The sequence below is a fragment of the Choloepus didactylus genome, chromosome 9 (genome assembly GCF_015220235.1).
Source record: "Choloepus didactylus isolate mChoDid1 chromosome 9, mChoDid1.pri, whole genome shotgun sequence".
Classification (NCBI taxonomy): Eukaryota; Metazoa; Chordata; class Mammalia; order Pilosa; family Megalonychidae; genus Choloepus; species Choloepus didactylus.
The window spans coordinates 23,005,022-23,026,192 of record NC_051315.1 but is presented as its reverse complement, the minus strand read 5'-3'; the positions used below and the strand labels follow the sequence as shown (position 1 = coordinate 23,026,192).

At 37.8% G+C, this 21,171-nt stretch overlaps 2 protein-coding genes across 4 annotated transcripts in view; one reads left to right on the top strand and one right to left on the bottom strand.

Annotated features, from left to right (window-relative positions):
* Positions 1–21,171, bottom strand: part of RAB3GAP1 (RAB3 GTPase activating protein catalytic subunit 1) — a 169,333-nt gene that overhangs the window by 70,707 nt on the left and 77,455 nt on the right. The window lies entirely within an intron of this gene.
* Positions 2,870–5,674, top strand: LOC119544816 (zinc finger and SCAN domain-containing protein 16-like). Its single transcript, XM_037850362.1, has 2 exons — positions 2,870–3,883; positions 5,454–5,674. The coding sequence occupies exons 1-2, from the start codon at positions 2,950–2,952 to the stop codon at positions 5,465–5,467; spliced, it is 948 nt and encodes a 315-aa protein (XP_037706290.1). The 5' UTR covers positions 2,870–2,949; the 3' UTR covers positions 5,468–5,674.

Genomic DNA, 21,171 nt, shown 5'->3' with positions numbered 1-21,171 from the left:
GCTAACAAGAGACCTGCCCTACTTCAGATACTAAAGGGAGCCCTACAGACAGAGAAACAAAGAAAGGAGAGAGAGACATGGAGAAAGGTTCAGTACTAAATAGATTTGGTGTGGGTACATTAAAGGATATTAATAGACAAGAGAGAAAAATACATATGACAAACATAAATCAAAGGTTAAGATGGTTGATTCAAGAAATGTTTTCACGGTTATAACGTTGAATGTTAAGTGGATTAAACTCCCCAATTAAAAGATACAGATTCGCAGAATGGATCAAAAAAATGAACCATCAATATGTTGCATACAAGAGACTCATCGTAGACACAGGGACACAAAGAAATTGAAAGTGAAAGGATAGAAAAAAATATTCCATGGAAGCCACAGCCAAAAGAAAGCACGTGTAGCAATATTAATCTCAGATAAAACAGACTTTAAATGCAGGGATGTTTTGAGAGACAAAGAAGGCCACTACATACTAATAAAAGGGGCAATTCAACAAGAAGAAATAACAATCGTAAATGTCTATGCACCCAATCAAGGTGCCAAAAATTACATGAGAGAAACACTGGCAAAACTAAAGGAAGCAATTGATGTTTCCACAATAATTGTGGGAGACTTCAACACATCACTCTCTCCTATAGATAGATGAACCAGACAGAAGACCAATAAGGAAACTGAAAACCTAAACAATCTGATGAATGAATTGGATTTAATAGACATATATAGAAAAGTATATCCCAAATCACCAGGATACACATTCTTCTCTAGTGCTCACGGAACTTTCTCCAGAATAGATCATATGCTGGGACATAAAACAAGCCTCAATAAATTTAAAAAGATTGAAATTATTCAAAGCACATTCTCTGACCACAATGGAATACAACTAAAAGTCAATAACCATCAGAGACTTAGAAAATTCACAAATACCTAGAGGTTAAACAACACACTCCTAAACAATCAGTGGGTTAAAGAAGAAATAGCAAGAGAAATTGCTAAATATATAGAGACGAATGAAAATGAGAACACAACATACCAAAACCTATGGGATGCAGCAAAAGCGGTACTGAGGGGGAAATTTATAGCACTAAATGCATATATTAAAAAGGAAGAAAGAGCCAAAATCAAAGAACTAATGGATCAACTGAAGAAGCTAGAAAATGAACAGCAAACCAATCCTAAAAGAAGTAGAAGAAATAACAAGGATTAAAGCAGAAATAAATGACATAGAGAACAAAAAAACAATAGAGAGGATAAATAACACCAAAAATTGGTTCTTTGAGAAGATCAACAAGATTGACAAGACCCTAGCTAGACTGACAACATCAAAAAGAGAGAAGACCCAGATAAACAAAATGATGACTGAGAAAGGTGACATTACTGAAGAGCCCAAAGATATTCTAAAAAATTGTAAGAGGATACTATGAACAACTGTATGCCAACAAACTGGATAATGTACAGGAAATGGACAATTTCCTGGAAACATATGAACAACCTAGACTGACCAGAGAAGAAATAGAAGACCTCAACCAACCCATCACAAGCAAAGAGATCCAAACACTCATCAAAAAGCTTCCCACAAATAAATGCCCAGGGCCAGATGGCTTCACAGGGGAATTCTACCAAACTTTCCAGAAAGAACTGACACCAATCTTACTCAAACTCTTTCAAAACATTGAAGAAAATGGAACACTACCTAACTCGTTTTATGAAGCTAACATCAATCGAATACCAAAACCAGGCAAAGATACTACAAAAAAGGAAAACTACCAGCCAATCTCCCTAATGAATATAGATGCACAAATCCTCCAGAAAATACTTGCAATCGAACCCAAAGGCACATTAAAAAAATCATACACCATGACCAAGTGAGATTCATTCCAAGCATGCAAGGATGGTTCAACATAAGAAAATCAATCAATTTATTACAACACATTAACAAATCAAAAGGGAAAAATCAAATGATCATCTCAATAGATGCTGAAAAAGTATTCGACAAAATCCAACATCCCTTTTTGATAAAAACACTTCAAAAGGTAGGAATTGAAGGAAACTTCCTCAAGATGATAAAGAGCATGTATGAAAAACCCACAGCCAGCATAGTACTCAATGGTGAGAGACTGAAAGCCTTCCCTCTAAGATCAGGAACAAGACAAGGATGCCCGCTATCACCACTGTTATTCAACATTGTGCTGGAAGTGCTAGCCAGGGCAATCCGGCAAGACAAAGAAATAAAAGGCATCCAAATTGGAGAGGCAGAAGTAAAACTGTCATTGTTTGCAGATGATATGATCTTATATCTAGAAAACCCTGAGAAATCAATGATACAGCTACTAGAGCTAAGAAACAAATTTAGCAAAGTAGCGGGATACAAGATTAATGCACAAAAGTCAGTAATGTTTCTATATGCTAGAAATGAACACACTGAAGAGACACTCAAGAAAAAGATACCATTTTCAATAGCAACTAAAAAAATCAAGTACCCAGGAATAAACTTAACCAAAGATGTAAAAGACCTATACAAAGAAAACTACATAACCCTACTAAAAGAAATAGAAGGGGACCTTAAAAGATGGAAGAATATTCCATGTTCATGGATAGGAAGGCTAAATGTAATTAAGATGTCAATTCTACCCAAACTCATCTACAGATTCAATGCAATCCCAATCAAAATTCCAACAACCTACTTTGCAGACTTGGAAAAGCTAGTTATCAAATTTATTTGGAAAGGGAAGATGCCTCGAATTGCTAAAGACACTCTAAAAAAGGAAAACAAAGTGGGAGGACTTACACTCCCTGACTTTGAAGCTTATTATAAAGCCACAGTTATCAAAACAGCATGGTGCTTTTTTTTGTTCGGGGCGCCCAGCTGACCCCAGCTGTTGCACCTGTTCCTCTTCGTGCTAGTGAGTTCCAGATAGAGGATTAATCTCCTCAACAACAAAGCCCGGAATGGCCACAGCCCTGGAACCTGAGGAACAGAATGGACTTCTGATGATAAAGGTAGAGGACCATTACTCCGTTTCACAAAAGTACAGTCCTCACAGGAGAGACCTCTTCAGGCAGCGCTTCAGGAAGCTCTGCTATCAGGATGCACCTGGACCCCGTGAAGCTCTTACCCAGCTCTGGGAGCTTTGCCGCCAATGGCTGAGGCCAGAGTATTATACCAAGGAGCAAATTTTAGACCTGCTGGTGCTAGAACAGTTCCTGAGCATTCTTCCCAGGGACCTGCAAGCATGGGTGCAAGCACACCATCCAGAGACTGGAGAGGAGGCGGTGACTGTGCTGGAGGATCTGGAGAGAGAGCTTGATGAACCCCGAAAGCAGGTCCCAGCCAATTCAGAAAGACAGGATATACTGTTGGACAAGTTGGTCCCCTTGGAAAAGCCACATGAGTCACTGACTGACCAGCTCCATCCCAAGAAGACCCAGCTGGAGCAGGAATCTAGGGAGTCCCAAAGGAATGGTGATAAAACCAAGACTAAGAAAGAAGAGTTGAACCAGAAGGAGGATATGCCCAAAGACATGGAATTCCTTGAGGAGATAAACATTAGATTTAACAAAGAGGTTCCTCAGCATCCTGAATCCAGAGTTGCTATTGAAAGTGAGGGCAGGTTAGAGTGGCAACAGAGAGAAAGAAGACGGTATAAATGTGATGAATGTGGAAAAAGTTTCAGTCAAAGCTCAGACCTTAGTAAACACAGGAGAATTCACACTGGAGAGAAGCCCTATAAATGTGATGAATGCGGAAAAGCCTTCAATCAACGCTCACATCTTATTGGACATCACAGAGTACACACTGGAATGAAACCCTATAAATGTAAAGAATGTGGGAAAGATTTCAGTGGACGCACAGGTCTTATTCAGCATCAGAGAATCCACACAGGTGAGAAACCCTATGAATGTGATGAGTGTGGGAGACCCTTCCGCGTAAGTTCAGCCCTTATTCGACATCAAAGAGTTCATACGGCAAACAAGCACTATTAATATGGTGAAAGAATGAAAAGTTCTTTAGATATTCAGGCCTAATCAGTTAGCAGACAATCTACCTTAGAGATCTTGTAAGTTTCCTGAATGTAGGCAAAGCTTAAATCTTTATTAAATCTTCCCTGGCATCCAAGAATCTACCTGAGTAAAATTTCTCTCTATTTCTAAATTAGTTCAGTTTGGGGGAGAAATTAAGAATTACCATTTTAGAAAGCCTTGTCCACTGACAATACTGTTCACTTGCAGCCCAAGATGTCAATGTTTCCTAGTTGAAACACAGTAAATCCCATCTCTCTTTGCTCTAGCCCCTTTTAACCTGACCACTCAGTGTATGACTTTAAGAGAGACATTAAAATTTTTTCTCTGCCTTCTTTTCCCCTTCTGTAAAGTGCAGATGAAATTAGAGACATAGCAGGTATGTTGTGAGGATGAATTAAAATAGATGAAAACTGCTTTTGAAATTAAGAACTAAAACAATGCCAATGATTTGTTTGTCATCATTACTTATATAACAGTCTAAATATTTATCCCTTTTTTTATCAAATGGGGGTGTGATAATTTTGTTTGACCAATGATTTAAAAGAAAAAAAAAAAAGGAAGCCATCAGAAAAGATAGCAGACTGAGGAAAACATTAAAATGGAAGAAAAAGTAGTTAACTGACTATCAGGAGCTGCTGGAAAGGGGGATAATAGAGTGTTAGGGATCTGTAACTTTGGATAAGACACTTCTTTTATGGGTCTCAGGTCATTGTAAATGGAGGGAGATGGAAGGAGGTTAAGCCAGAACTGTGCTGGCCAATATGGTAGCCATAGGCATTTGTGGCTATTTAATTTTAAACTCAAATTTATTCAAATTAAATAAAATAGAAAATTCAGTTCCTCAGTCACATTAACCACGTTACAAGTTCTCAGTAGGCACGTGTAGCTAGTGACTACTGTATTGGACAGCATAGATATTGACCATGTCTATCATCGTAGAAAGTTCTAGTGGCCATTGCTGTTCTAAATCAATCACTGGTAAGATACCTTCCAGCCTTGATTTTATGTGACTCTGAGTTCAGAAAGGTAGCTAAACACCTGAGGAGACTGCAATGGCAACAGGAGATAAAATGCAAACACCCTAAAAGAAAATAATTTAGTAATAACTTCATGGCATTTTTTTCAGCCTGATAAAAAAGGCATATACTATAATTGGAGGAAGATGATTATTAAAGTAAATACAATAACCCAATCTAAATTGAAAACTAAAATTACCACCTACCCTCTATTAAAAGAGTATGATTGCCTTTAAAGAGTAGCATCCCCTGTCAGATACACTACACTAATAAAAAACTGGAACTCTTAGGATACCAATACTTTAGGATAGTGAATAATCCAGATTTTTGTTTTATTTTGTTTTGTTTCCTTTTCGGCTTCTGAATGCATTAGTATTTCATGTATTTGCAATTGTTTTACATCCCTAATTTCAGAATTCACAGATTGACAGGAATTGTGACCACAAACCCAGCACTTTCAAATTCACAGAACCATCAAGATCCCAAAAATCTCTGGTTCCCTGGTGGGTTCTAGAAATAGCCATCACCAAAACAGTCAGCAAAGAAGTGATCTAATCTCTTCATATCACTTGACAATATTAATTATGCACACTGTATTTTGTATTGTGTTTGAGATCAGGAAAACCATCAGAATCATTTTTATATCTGCTACTAGAGCAAGGTGAATCTTAAATCATTCCTTACAACACCATCAAGATAAACTGAACTTTTATTATCTTTTGAGCATAATGCTCCTTTAAAAACAAAAATGTAAATTTACTTTGAATGTTATACACCAACTGATAAAAATGTTTAAAACATCAAGTTTCACACTAACATCTGTTTTATGGCATAATTATCTAAGCAATTGTCCAAAGCATTTGAAACAATTAAAACAAAGGATCTTTTTTAATGTTAAAAAAAAAAAAAAAAAAAAACAGCATGGTACTGGCACAAAGATAGACATATAGATCAATGGAATCGAATTGAGAATTCGGAGATAGACTCCCAGATCTATGGCCGACTGATCTTTGATAAGGCCCCCAAAGTCACTGAACTGGGTCATAATGGTCTTTTCAACAAATGGGGCTGGAAGAGTTGGATATCCATATCCAAAAGAATGAAAGAGGACCTCTACCTCACACCCTAAACAAAAATTAACTCAAAATGGACGAAAGAGCTCAATAAAAAAGAAAGTACCATAAAACTCCTAGACGATAATGTAGGAAAACATCTTCAAGACCTTGTATTAGGCGGCCATTTCCTAGACGTTACACTCAAAGCACAAGCAACAAAAGAAAAAATAGATAAATGGGAACTCCTCAACCTTAGAAGTTTCTGTACCTCAAAGGAATTTGTCAAAAAAGTAAAGAGGCAGCCAACTCAATGGGAAAAAACTTTTGGAAACCATGTATCTGACAAAAGACTGATATCTTGCATATATAAAGAAATCCTACAACTCAATGACGATAATACAAACAGCCCAATTATAAAATGGGCAAAAGATATGAATGCGGTTCTCTGAAGAGGAAATACAAATGGCCAAGAAACACATGAAAAAATGTTCAGCTTCACTAGCTGTTAGAGAGATGCAAATTAAGACGACAATGAGATACCATCTCACACTTATTAGAATGGCTGCCATTAAACAAACAGGAAACTACAAATGCTGGAGGGGATGTGGAGAAATTAGAACTCTTATTCATTGTTGGTGGGACTGTATAATGGTTCAGCCAATTGGAAGTCAGTCTGGCAGTTCCTTAGAAAACTAGATATAGAGTTACACTTCCATCCAGCTATTGCACTTCTCGGTATATACCCGGAAGACCGGAAAGCAGTGACACGAACAGATATCTGCATGCCATGTATGTTCATAGCAGCATTATGCCAGCATACAATTGCCAAGAGATGGAAACAACCCAAATGTCCTTCAACAGAGAAGTGGATAAATAAAATGTGGTATATACACACAATGGAATACTATGTGGCAGTAAGAAGGCACAATGTCATGAAACATATGACAACATGGATGAACCTTGAAGACATAATGCTGAGCGAAATAAGCCAGGCACAAAAAGAGAAATATATGCTACTACTAATGTGAACTTTGAAAAATGTAAAACAAATGGTTTATAATGTAGAATGTAGTGGAACTAGCGACAGAGAGTAATAAAGGAAGGGGGAACAATAATCCAATAAGAACCGATAAGCTATCATGGGTAAATTTAACGTTCTGGGAATGCTCAGGAATGACTATGGTCTGTTAATTTCTGATGGGTATAGCAGGAACAAGTTCACAGAAATGTTGCTATATTAGGTTACTTTCTTGGGGTAGAGTAGGAACATGTTGGAAGTAAAGCAGTTATCGTAGGTTAGTTGTCTTTTTCTTACTCCCTTGTTATGGTCTCTTTGAAATGTTCTATTATTGCATGTTTTTTTTTAATTTTTTTTTTAATTTTTTTTATTTTTCATAGTTGATTTAGAAACAAAAAGTTTAAAAAAAAAAAACACAAGGAAAAAATATGCAGAGCCCCCTTGAGGAGCTGGTGGAGAATGCACGGGTATTGGCCTGCCCCACCTCGTTGGTAGCTAACATGCCCAGAGACTTGGGGAATGGTGGTTTGATGGGTTGAGCCCTCTACCACAGGACTTGCCCCTGGGAAGGCTGTTGCTGCAAAGGAGAGGATAAGCCTCCCTATAATTGTGCCTAAGATCCTCCTCCCAAATGCCTCTTTGTTGCTCAGATGTGGCCCTCTCTCTCTAGCTAAGCCAACATGAAAGGTGAAATCACTGCCCTCCCCCCTACGTGGGATCTGACACCCAGGGGAATGAATCTCCCTGGCAACGTGGAATATGACTCCCAGGGAGGAATGTAGACCCAGCATCATGGGATGGAGAACATCTTCTTGACCAGAACGGGGATGTGAAAGGAAATGAAATAAGTTACAGTGGCAGAGAGAGTCCAAAAGGAGCTGAGAGGTCACTCTGGTGGGCACTCTTATGCACAATATAGACAACCCCTTTTAGATTCTAACGAACTGGCGTAGCTGATAGTAGATACCTGAAACTATCAAACTACAACACCCAGAACCCATGAATCTCAAAGACAATTGTATAAAAATGTAGCTTATGAGGGGGTGACAATCGGATTGGGAAAGCCATAAGGACCACACTCCCCTTTGTCTAGTTTATGGATGGATGAGTAGAAAAATAGGGGAAGGAAGCAAACAAACAAACAGGCAAAGGCACCCAGTGTTCTTTTTTACTTTAATTGCTCTTTTTCACTTTAATTATTATTCTTGTTATTTTTGTGTGTGTGGTAATGAAGGTGTCAGGGACTGATTTTGGTGATGAATGTATAACTCTCTAATGGTGCTGTGAACAATCGAATGTACAATTTGTTTTGTATGACTGTGTGGTATGTATGTCTCAATAAAATGAATATTTAAAAAAAAGACTTCAATTACAGATATGAACTAAATAGACTTGGTTAGGACTAAGGTAAATCAGATTAAAGGGTAAAGGATGATACTGACGGCATTTTTAAAACTTCAACTTCTTAGTGAGACCAAAGGAAGAGACATTTATTAGGTGCAAAAATCTATATTGTTTGTAACATACTATATGATTTAACTTGTCAGTTTATTCAAACAACATAATTACATGGAACATTCAACAGGGAGTGAAATCTGGTTGGTTTGTACAGGCTAGTTGTGGAGCCCCAATACATCCCAGAGTAATTTAGGCAAAGAATAAGAATGTATTTGCAAAGCCCCCTTGAGGGACTGGGGGAAAACATGGTAATATTAAATTTCCCCACCTGGGGAATTGATGATATTCTCACAAGCATTAGGAACTAGCAATTTGGAAAGCCGACCGCTCAACATTGGGACTGGCCCTTATGACATTTGTTGCTGCAAAGGAGAGGCTAAGCCTACTTAAAATGGTGCCTAAGAGTCACCCCCAGAGAACCTCTTTTGTTGCTCAGATGTGGCCTCTAAGCCAACTCTGCAGATAAATTCATTGCCCTCCCCACTATGTAGGACATGACTCCCAGGGGTGTGGGTCTCCCTGGCAACAGGGGATATGACTCCGGTGATGAGCTTGACCCTGGTGTCGTAGGATTGAGAAAGCCTTCTTGGACCCAAAGGGGGAAGACAAATGAAACAAAATAAAGTTTCAGTGGCTGAGAGATCTCAAAGAGAGTCAAGAGGTGATTCTGGAGGTTATTCTTATGCATTATATAGTTACCCTTTTTTAGTTTTTAGTGTATTGTAATAGCTGAAGGGAAATACCTAAAACTGTTGAACTGCAACCCTGTAGCTTTGATTCTTGAAGACGACGGTTTAACTATATAGCTTATACTGGGTGACTGTGTGAGTGTGAAAATTCTGTGGCTCCCACAACCTTTATACAGTGTATGGACAGACGAATAGAAAAATGAGGACAAAAAGTAAATGAATAATAGGGAGCGACGGGGGGAATGGGATGTTCTGGGTGTTCTTTTTTACTTTAACTTTAATTCTTATTCTTTTTGGTGTGTGGTAATGAAAATGTTCAAAAATGGATTGTGGTAATGAATGCACAACTATATAATGGTACTATGAACAACAGATTGTACACCACGGATGACTGCATGGTATGTGAATACATCTCAATAAAACTGAATTTTAAAAAAAAGATCAATTAGCTTGCCTAGACCATAAAGCTGATCATACATACATATTTTTTAAAGACCACTTTTATAAAACACCCTTAAAAAAATTAAACAGGTTTACAGGCAATCTGACAGGTGCTTTGTACAAAAAGTAAACTAGAAGATATAAAAATAGTTTATAAACTGGCAAGATTTAGCATTTGACATAAATAGCAAAATTGTATTTCCTCATATGTTAATTTATCTAATTCTGACTGGGTCAATCTAAACGAACCATAAATATATGGTATAAATAAATATTTTACATAAGGTTCCAATATTGTTTTCATATTGACTTTAATTTTAAGTCAGTGTTTCTAGACGAAAAACTTTTGTATATTATTCTTTAGTTGATACGAAACATGAAAAGTAATTTGTATCCATGAAAATGTTAAGAATTTTCGTTTTTAACAACTACAATAAAAATTTTCTAGAGGACTTCCAGAAGATGGTGGCTAAGAGAGACAGGGTAAAAAAACACCTTCGTGAAACATACTAGATAAAAGCCAGCAAGTCACCCAGAACACTAGTTCCAGCGATGCACCAGCTGGACAAGGTCTGCTAAATCCACAGGGACCGGGCACTTGGTGAAACCGGGAGTCTACTTTCTGAAACAAGTGAATAAGCCTGCTGAGTAGCCACACTGTGATGTGGGGAAACCATAGGTTGGCATTTGGAGTCGGACTAGTTCTTTTGTAAAAAAACCCAAAAACGGTTGCGGATACGGCAGTCAGAACCGCACAGTGAAGCACGACAGGAACGGGCTGTGCCACGTCTCAACATCTGGCGTGGACGATAGCCTTTTGCACACCCACTGCTAATTGTCTCAGAAAGAGGAAGGCAGAGGGGAGCCAAAAGGGGAAAATAACCATGCCCCTTACAGCCATCTTCCCAGTGGGCTGGAAACGCTCCTGCTCAGCACCGGTGCCACAGCCCAGAGCCACGCCAAAAAAACCAGTATGACAGAAGTGTTTCCAGCAACACACACATGCCACAATATTGGGCATGGACAATAGCCTTTCGCGTACTCACAGCTAATTGTCCCAGAGCTAGGTATGCGGAGCTCTGCGAAAAGGGGGAAATTAACACACCCCATACAGCTATCCTTACAGCAGGCTGGGAACGCACCTACAAGGCCGGCAGCCCAGAACTTCCCTTGGGGGACAGTGCTCACCTATTATGTAGTACAGCGTTCCCTCTGCAGAGGCCCTAGGAGGACACAGCTTGGAAGAGGGACCCACTGGGAAATCCCAGGGACCATACACCAATACCAAGGACTTGTGAGTCAGCGCCAGAGACAATCTGTGGCAAGACTGAAATGAATGTTTAGACTTGCAACAGCCTTAAATCTCCAGAACACCTGGGAGGTTTGATTATTAAAACTGCCTCCCTCCCTAACCGCTCAGACACACACTCCACATTCAGGGCGGACAGCACCAACAACACACCCAAACTTGGTACACCAATTGGAACCCCACAAGAACCAGACCCCCACACACCACAAAGACAAAGTTGGGGAGAACTGGCTTGAGGGGAATAGGTGGCTCACGGATGCCACCTGCTGGTTAAAGAGTATGCCACCAAGCTGAAGATCTGACAAATTAGAGATAAGTCTTTGAATTAGCCTACATGTCTTAAAAGAACCCTATCAAGTTAAACAAATGCCAAGAGGCCAAAAACATCAGAAAATTTTAAAGCATATGAAAAAAACAAACAATACAGATAACCCAAACCCAAACACCCAAATCAAAAGATCAGAGGAGATGAAGTACTTGCAGCAATTAATCAAAGAACTAAAGACAAACAACAAGAGCATGGCACAGGATATAAAGGACACGAAGAAGACCCCAGAAGAGCATAAAGAAGAAATTGCAAGACTAAATAAAAAAACAGATGATTTTATGGAAATAAAAGAAACTGTTGACCAAATTAAAAAGATTCTGGATACTCATAGTACAAGACCAGAGGAAGCTGAACAACGAATCAGTGACCTGGAGGAGGACAAAACAGAAAATGAAAGAACAAAAGAAAGAATAAGGGAAAAAATCGAAAAAATTGAAATGGACCTCAGGGATGTGACAGATAAAATAAAATGTCCAAATATAAGACTCACTGGTATTCCAGAAAGGGAAGAGAAGGGTAAAGGTCTAGAAAGAGTATTTAAAGAAATTGTTGGGGAAACTTCCCAAACCTTCTACACAATATAAATACACAAAGCATAAATGCCCAGCAAACTCCAAATAGCATAAATCCAAATAAACCCACTCTGAGACATTCTGATCACACTGTCAAATACGGAAGAGAAGGAACAAGTTCTGAAAGCAGCAAGAGAAAAGCAATTCACCACATACAAAGGAAACAACATAAGACTAAGTAGTACTACTCAGCGGCCACCATGGAGGTGAGAAGGCAGTGGCATGACATATCTAAAATTGAGAGAGAAAAATTTCCAATCAAGAATTCTTTATCCAGCAAAACTCTACTTCAAATTTGAGGGAAAGCTTAAATTTTTCACAGACAGACAAATGCTGAGAGATTTTGCTAATAAAAGACCTGCCCTACTTCAGATACTAAAAGGAGCCCTACCGACAGAGAAACAAAGAAAGGAGAGATATGGAGAAAGGTTCAGTAATATATTGTTGGATTCCATTTGCTAATATTTTGTTGAGAATTTTAGCATCTATATTCATAAGAGATATTCATTTTTAGTTTTCCTTTCTTGTAATGTTCTGGTTTTATCATCAGGGTAATGCTGAGACTTGTGTAACTTCTCCCCTTCAGTCTCATCAAATATATAATTGGGTTTAAACAATAGGTGCTACATGATTAGGTTATTATGCAGGTTAAACCACTAAATACATGTAAAGTACCTACGATAGAGCCTAAATTTAGTACATAATAAGTACTAAATATATATATTTTTTTTTAAGTATTACTTTCTTGGAAGTAATTTCTACATGGTTACAATTTAATATTCAATTACCATGTTGTTAGATTTCACTTGTTAAATGTTTGTTTATGACTTTTTCTTGGGTGTTTGTAAAGTGATTCACTTATCATCTTCTTCATATATCCTCTTCCTGTCCACCTTTGATATCAGAGTTCGGCTAACTTCCAAAATGAAGGTGAAGAGCCATCCATCTTTTTCTATGCTCAGGAAGTGTTAACATAATATAGAAAATCATCTGGGCCTGGGACTTACTTTTGTATTAGTTATATATTGCTGTGTAACAAATTAATGGTGTAAAACAACAAACATTTATTAACTCATAATTTCTGTAGATCAAGAAACTAAGCATGGATCTCTCACAGGCTGCAATCAGGGTGTTGGCTGGGATTTCAGTCATCTTAGGGCTATCTAGAGGGAGGATACATTTCCAACCTCATTCACGAGGCTGTTGGCAAGATGCAATTTCCTGTGGGTTGTCTGACTCAAGACTTCAGTTCTTCATGGGCTGTTGGCCAGAGTTCCCCTCAGTTCCTTGGCAGATGGAACTCTCCCCAGGGCAGCTCACAACCTGGCTTCACTAAGGGAGAGAGTCATGTAGCAAAACAGGAGTGACTGTTTTGTAACCTAACCTTGAAAGTAATATCCCATCACTTTTAATGCAGTCTATTGGCTAGAAGTGAGTTGCTAGTCCAGCCACCATCAAAGGGAGGAGATTACACAAGGGTGTGAATACCAGTAGGTGTTATTATGGGCCATTTTAGAGGCTGCCTGCAACAAATTTTAAAGGTAGATCTTTGACTACCCTTCCACGTTCTTCTATGGCTATTGGACCATACCACTCCTATACCTTTTCTTACACAATTTTGGTAATTTATGAATGCCTACCAAATAATTGTTTCTGTTTTGAAAATTTATTTGTTAAAAATTTTAATCTGGAGCTGAAGCTTATTCCTATCATTATTTATGTCTCCCCTCTCTTTTTATCAGAAAGAACATTTGTCTAATTTGTTGGTCACTGCAAAGAAGTTGTTTTTTGTGTATTGCTCAACTCTATTTTTTGTATTTTCTTTCATTGATTACTGACTTTATTAATTACTTTCTTTTACTATCATTTGAGCTTATTTTGTGTGCTTTCACCGAGACTCTTGAAAGCTTAGTTTCTTTGTTTTCAATTTTGATTTCTAATAAATTCATTTAAGGCCATGCATTTTCCTCTGAATACTAGTTTGGCTACACCCCACTGGTTTTGATACATATAGGTCTTAATGCTTTTCATTTTGCAATGGTTTGTAATTTCCATTTTAACTGATTTCTCCTTAACCAGATCAAAAGTGCAGTGCTCCACTGTCCTTATTTCCATGGGCATAGATTTTAAACCATCCTTTTTGTTTTTTTGTTAAACTGTAATTTTATTGCCCTGTAGTTAACGTGGTCCTAGATGATTTTTTCTTTTAATTTTTATTCAAATAGCATACACATGGCCTAAAATTCCCTTTTACATATACAATTCAGTATGATTAATTATATTTGCAACTTTGTGTTACCATTACCACCACCTATTATCAAAATTTTACAATAGACCCAAAGAGAAACTCTGTACAATTTAAACATTAACTCTCCATTCCCTACCTCCAACCTAGCCCCTGGTAACCTATATTCTAGATTCTGATTCTATGAGTTTGCTTATTCTAATTATTTTGTATCAGTGAGACCATAAAGTACTTGTACTTTTGTGACTGGCTTATTTCATACAACCTGACATCTTCAAGGTTCATCCATGTTCTTGCATGCATCAGAGCTTTATTCTTTTTTAATGCTGAGTAGTGTTCCATTATATGTATATACCACATTTTGTATATCCATTCAACAGTTGATGGACACTTGGATTGCTGCCATTTTTTGGCAATGTGAATGATGCCATTATGAACATCAGTGCACAAATATCTGTTCAGGTCCCTGCTGGGTCACATGGTAATTCTATACCTAGCTTTCTTAGGAACTGTCGAACTGTCTTCCACAGCAGCTGCATCATTTTACATTTCCACCAGCAATAATTGAGTGTTCCTATTTCTCCACATCCTCCCCAACACTTATACTTTTCTTGTTTTTAACTAGTAGCCATTCTCTTCAATGTGAGATGGTATCTCACTGTGGTTCTGATTTGCATGTACCTATTAGCTAATGATATTGAGAATCTTTTCGTGTGGTTTTTGGTCATTTGTGTATCCCCTTTGGAGAAATATCTATTCAAGTGTTTTGCTCATTTTTTAATTGAGTTGCTTATCTTTTTATTGTTGAGTTGTAGGATTTCTTCATATATCCTGGATATTAAACCCTTAGAGGATATGTAGTTTCCAAATATTTTCTTCCACTGAGTAGATTCTTTTTTCACTTTCATGTTAAACCCTTTGATCCATAAAAGTTTTTAATTTTGATAAGGTCCCATTTAACAATTTTTTTCTTTAGGTGCTGATGGTTTAAGTGTAAAGTCTACGAAACCACTATCTAACACAAGAACCTGAAGATGTTTCCCTATAGTTTTTTTCTGGAGTTTGATAGTCCTGGATTTTATATTTAGGTCTTCGACCCATCTTGAGTTAATTTTTGTGTATGGTGTGAGAGAGGAGTCCTCTTTTTTTTTTTTTTTTTTTTTTTTGCGTATGAATATCCAGTTATCCTAGTACCATATGTTGAAGAGATTATTCTTTCCCAATTGAGTGGACTTTCCAGACTTGTCAAAAATAAATTGGCTGAAAAAAATTAAATGAACACTGGAGGGGAGGAAGGGAATGGGATGTTTGGGATGTTCCTTTTTATTTTAATCTTTATTTTTTGGATAATGAAATTGTTCAAACTTTGTGGTGTACACTCAATGTACAACTATATGACAATACTGTTAACTGACTGTACACTTGGAATGACTGTATGTTATGTGATTATATCTCAATAAAATTGCATTAAAACATAAAAAAAAATTTCTAAGAGAAAAACTGAAGTATGAGAAAACTGTGAAATCAACTTTTGATGTCCTGTATACATGAGACCCAAAATACCCCAATATCAAGTTGTTTCTATCTTTTTCCATTCCCAACCCTCTGCTGTTATACTCAAGGCTTGCATGCAGTTTTCAAGTTCATTTAGGCATCCTTACGTCTACTAAAGCTCTTCCTTCTGCCTTTAATATCTTTTTACCTGATTTTATCAGATTTATTCTCATTTGTCTGTCAGGATTCAGATAAGGTATCACCTCCTCTGAAAACATTTTTCTGACCTGATGTGTCTAAATTAGGGGCAACTCCTATGAGTCTGCATCAAACCTTGTGCAGCTCTCCATTAGAACATTTTGCATACAGTGCTATAGTTGTCTATTTTATTTGATACCGAACTACCCTCAAAGCTTACTGAGGTAAGAACCACCTCTTACCTTGGTATCCCAGAGTTTGACTCACTGTAAATGTTTAAAAGTAATGTTTGCTGAATAAAATAAAATACTTTTCTAAAAACCTTTTATTATAGTATCATACATAAACTCAAAATTTCCCATTTTAACCACTTTCAAGTGTACAAATCAGTGGTGTTAATTACATTCACAATATTATGCTACCAACACCAACATCCATTAATCCAGCTTTTTTATCACCTCAAATACAAACTCTGCATCTAGTCATTTAGCAATAACTCCCGCTTCCCCTTCCCTCCCCAGATCGTGATAATCTATAATCTACTATCTGTCCCTCTGAAATTTGCTTCTTCTAGGTATTTCATATAAGTGAGATCATACGATATTCATGTTCTATTGTCTAGCTCACTTCTGTCAACATGATGTCTTCAAGGTTCATTCATATCATACCATATACCAGATCTTCATTCCTTTTCATGGCTGAATAATATTTCATTGTGTGTATATACCACATTATGCTTATATATTGATCTGCTGATGGACACTTGGGTCGCTTCTACCTTTTGGCTATTGTGAATAATGCTGCTGTAAACACTGGTATACAAATACCTGTTTGAATCCCTGCTTTCAATGCCTTTGGGTATACACCAAGAAACGGGATTTACAGAGTTGTATGGTAATTCTATTTTCAACTTTATGAGGAACTGCCAAACTGACTTCCATGGTGTTGCCAACATTTTACAATCCCACCCAGAGTGTATAAGTATTCTAATTTTTCCACATCTTTGCCAAGACCACTATTTTCTGTTTATTTAGTAAGTGTCATCCTAATGTGTGTTGTGCTGGTTTGGATGTATTATGTCCCCCAAAACACCATTATCTTTGATGCAGTCTTGTGTGGGCAGGAAACGTATTGGTATTGATCGGTTTGGAGACTTTTGATTGCATGTTTCTGTGGAGATGTGATCACTTAACTGTGGGCAAGATCTTTCACTGGTTAATTCCTTGGAGGTGTGGCCTGCCCATTCAGCATGATTAGTTTACTGGAGCACTATATAAGCTCAGACAGAAGGAGCAAGCTTGCTACAGCCAAGAGGGACACATTGAACAATGCACAGGAGCTGAAAGAGGAGCTTCAGCTTACAGAGACATTTGGAGACAGCCTTTGAAAGCAGACTTTTGCTCCAAAGAAGCTAAGAGAGGACAAATGCCCCAAGAGCTACTAAGAGTGACATTTTTGAGGAGGTGAAGCCTAGAGAGGAATATCCTGAGAGAAAGCCATTTTGAAACCAGAACTCCGGAGCAGACTCCGGCCACGTGCCTTCCCAGCTAATAGAGGTTTTCTGGACACCACTGCCCATTCTCCATTGAAGGTACCTGATTGTTGATGATTTACCTTGGACACTTTATGGCCTTAAGACTGTAACTTTGCAACCAAATAAACCCCCTTTATAAAAGCTGATCCATTTCTGGTGTTTTTCAAAAAGGCAGCATTAGCAAACTAGAATATGTGTGAAATAGTATCTCATTACAATTTTGGCTTACATTTCCCTGATGACGAAATATGTTGAACAGTTTTTCATGTGCTTTCTGGACTGTTGTATATCTTTTTTGGAGAAATCTCTATTCAAGTCATTTGCCCATTTTTTAGTGGAGTGTTTTGTCGTTTTGTTATTGAGTTGTAGCACTTCTTTATATATTCTGGATATTAAATCCTCAGATACATGGTGTTCGGTTTGCTAATGCTGCCAGTTTTGCAAAATACCAGAAATAGATTGGCTTTTATAAAGAGGGTTTATTTGGTTACAAGGTTACAGTCTTGAGGACATAAAGTATCCAAGGTAAGGCATCAACAATAGGTACCTTCACTGGAAAAAGGCCACCGGCATCCAGAAAACCTGTTAGCTGGGAAGGCACTTGGCTGGCGTCTGCTTGTTCCCAGGTTGTGTTTCAAAATGGTGTTCTCCAAAAATCTCTGTGTCAGCTTGTCGGGGCAAACTCTGGACTAGTACCTCCAAAGCATCAGCAAAACTCTGTTTTCAAGGCCATCTTCAAAATGTCTCTGTAAGTTGCAGTGGCAAGCTCCTTCTGTCTGAGCTTTTATACGGCTCCAGTTAAGTAATCAAGGCCCATGATGAATAGGTGGGGCCACACCTCCATGGAAATTATCTAATCAGAGTTATCATCTACAGTTGGGTGGGTCACATCTCCATGGAAGCACTCAATCAAAGGATTCCAACCTAATCAACACTAATACATCTGCCCCACAAGATTGTATCAAAGAACATGGCATTCTGGGGGACATAATACATCCAAACCAGCACACATGGTTAAGCAATTGTTTTCTCTCATTCCACAGGTTTTTTCACTTTCTTGACAGTGTCCCTTCATGTATAAAAAAATTTTAATTTTGACAAAATCCATTTTATCTACTTTTTCTTCTGTTGCTCTTGCTTTTGGTGTCTTATCTAATCCAAATCCATGGTTAAAAAGACTCCCACCCACCCATCCCCATGTTTTCTTCTAGGAATTTCATGGCTTTAGCTTTTAAAGTTTAGGTCCTTGATCCATTTAGAGTAAACTTAGTATATGTTCTGAGGTAGGAGCTCAACTTTATTCATTTGCACGTGCATATCCAGCTTTCCCAGCACCATTGGTTGAAGAAACCTTTTTTTCCCCCAATTAATGTATTTAACAGACACTTCTGTCAAAACTCGGTTGACCATAGATGTATGGTTTATCTCTGAATTCTCAATTCCACTCCATTGGTCTATATGTCTACTTTTATGCCAGTACCATTGTTTTGATTACTGTGGCTTTGTACTAAGTTTTAAGACTTCCAACTTTGTTCTTCCTTTGCATTATTGATTTCTGTATTCAAAGCCCCTTGCAGTTCGACATGAATTTGAGGATCAAAATTTCCATTTTTTGCAAAAAAAAAAAAAAGGGGGGGGTGCTGGGATTTAGACAGGTATTGCATTGAATCTGTAAATTGCTTTGGGTGATACTGGCATCTTAATAATATTAAATCTTTCTGTTCATGGAATGTCTTGCCATTTATTTAGGTCTATAATTTCTCTCAGCAGCGTTTTGTAGTTTTCTGTGTTCAGGTCCTTCACCTCCTTAGTTAAATTTATTCCTGGGTACTTTATTCTTTTAGGAGCTATTGTGAATAGCATCATTTTTTTAAACTTTCATTTCAAAATATTCTTTGCTAGTATATAGAAACACAACTGATATTTGTGTGTTACTCATGGAGCCTGCCACTTTGATGAATTTGTTTATTCATTCTAGTAGTTTTCTTATGGGTTATGTGGGGTTTTGTATATTAAGAATTATGCAATCTGCAAATAGAGAGTTTTACTCTTCCTTTCCAATTTGATGCCTTTTCTTACTTGCCAAAAATCTCCGGCACATACACTTTTAATATACCTAGTTTTCAAACAATTCTCAAAGTTTGATATTTGGCTCTCTAATCTAACAAAGCTCAAACGAGAAAAAACTGGATGTAACTTCCAACAATATGACAGATTGACATGACACAGACTACTTCCCCAAAACATGCAGAAAAGCCTGATAAAATATTAAAATGTTTTAAAAATACATACCCAAACTTCAAAGAATAAAAAGGAGATTCCTGGGTGACAGAAACAAAGAGGGAACTGAAGGGTAGAAGTAAAATGCAAGGCAACACTGAAGAAACCCAGGAGATTATCAGCTCTTAATATAGGCCCTAATGGTTGGGAGTTTGCAGGATAAGCCTTTTAGCTGCTAAAAGCCTGTTAGTACGATTCACAGAGATGTTCGCACAACTGACCTTTATTGTAATTCAACAATAAGTTTAGGAATATACTTTGACCATGCTGTGATAGACTGAGGAGGCTATTTAGGCCTGAAAATACCATGTATTTTAATCTAGCAGTGATAATGTGAATTACATAACTCTGAGATTGATGAGGTATACCCAGAGGAGGAGGTATCTGGCATGTAACCAGGTTATGTTATGTCCAAGAATCCAACAGCCTCATGATAAATACAAACAAAGTTAGGCCTGGAAATTATGCTTCCAGAAGCATAATATCTCTTAGACATTATGGTCCACAACTATGCACTTCCTTATAAGGCACTGGATCTAGAAAGCTGTCTATCTTTTGGATGATGTCATCAATCTCTCTATTATGTATCCTAAATGCATCATCTTTCTTCTGTATCCTTTAGATTTATTCAAGCATTGTCTGTGCATGGACTTTCCATCAATCCAAACCAGTACATAGGCCGTAATGTTTTGAATGTCATGCCAGGAAATAGGCATACATGAGGCAAGGAACTGGACTTGAAACTTCTGCTCAAAGCCTAAGCCCTGAAAGGGAATGTCCCACCTCAGTGAACTGATTATATCAATGGCAAATTCTACCAAACATTTAAAGAGATAATACCAATTTTACACAATCTCTTCCACAGAACAGAAAAGGAAGAAACACTTCCCAACAAAATTTATGAGGCCAACTGTTCTAGTTTGCTAATGCTGCCAGGATACAAAATACCAGAAACGGATTGGCTTTTATAAAAGGGGATTTATTTGGTTACTCAGTTACAGTCTTAAGGCCATAAAATGTCCAAGGTAATACATCAGCAATCAGGTACCTTCACTGAAGGATTGTCAATGGTGTCTGAAAACCTCTGTTAGCGGGGAAGGCATGTGGCTGGCATCTACTCCAGAGTTCTGGTTTCAAAATGGCTTTTTCCCAGGATGTTCCTCTCTAGGCTTCAGCTCCTCAAAAATGTCACTCTTAGTTGCTCTTGGGGGCATCTGTCATCTCTTAGCTTCTCTGGAGCAAAAGTCTGCTTTCAAAGGCCGTCTCCAACATGTTTCTGTAAGCTGAAACTCCTCTCTCAGCTCCTGTCTGTTCTACAAAGTGTCTCTCTTGGCTGTAGCAAGTTTGCTCCTTCTGTGTGAGCTTATATAGTGCTTCAGTAAACTAATCAAGGCCCATGATGAATGGGCAGGGCCACATCTCCATGGAAATTATCCAATGAAAGATCTCACCCACAGCTGAGTGAGCACATCTCCACAGAAACATCCAATCAAAAGTCTCCAACCCAATCA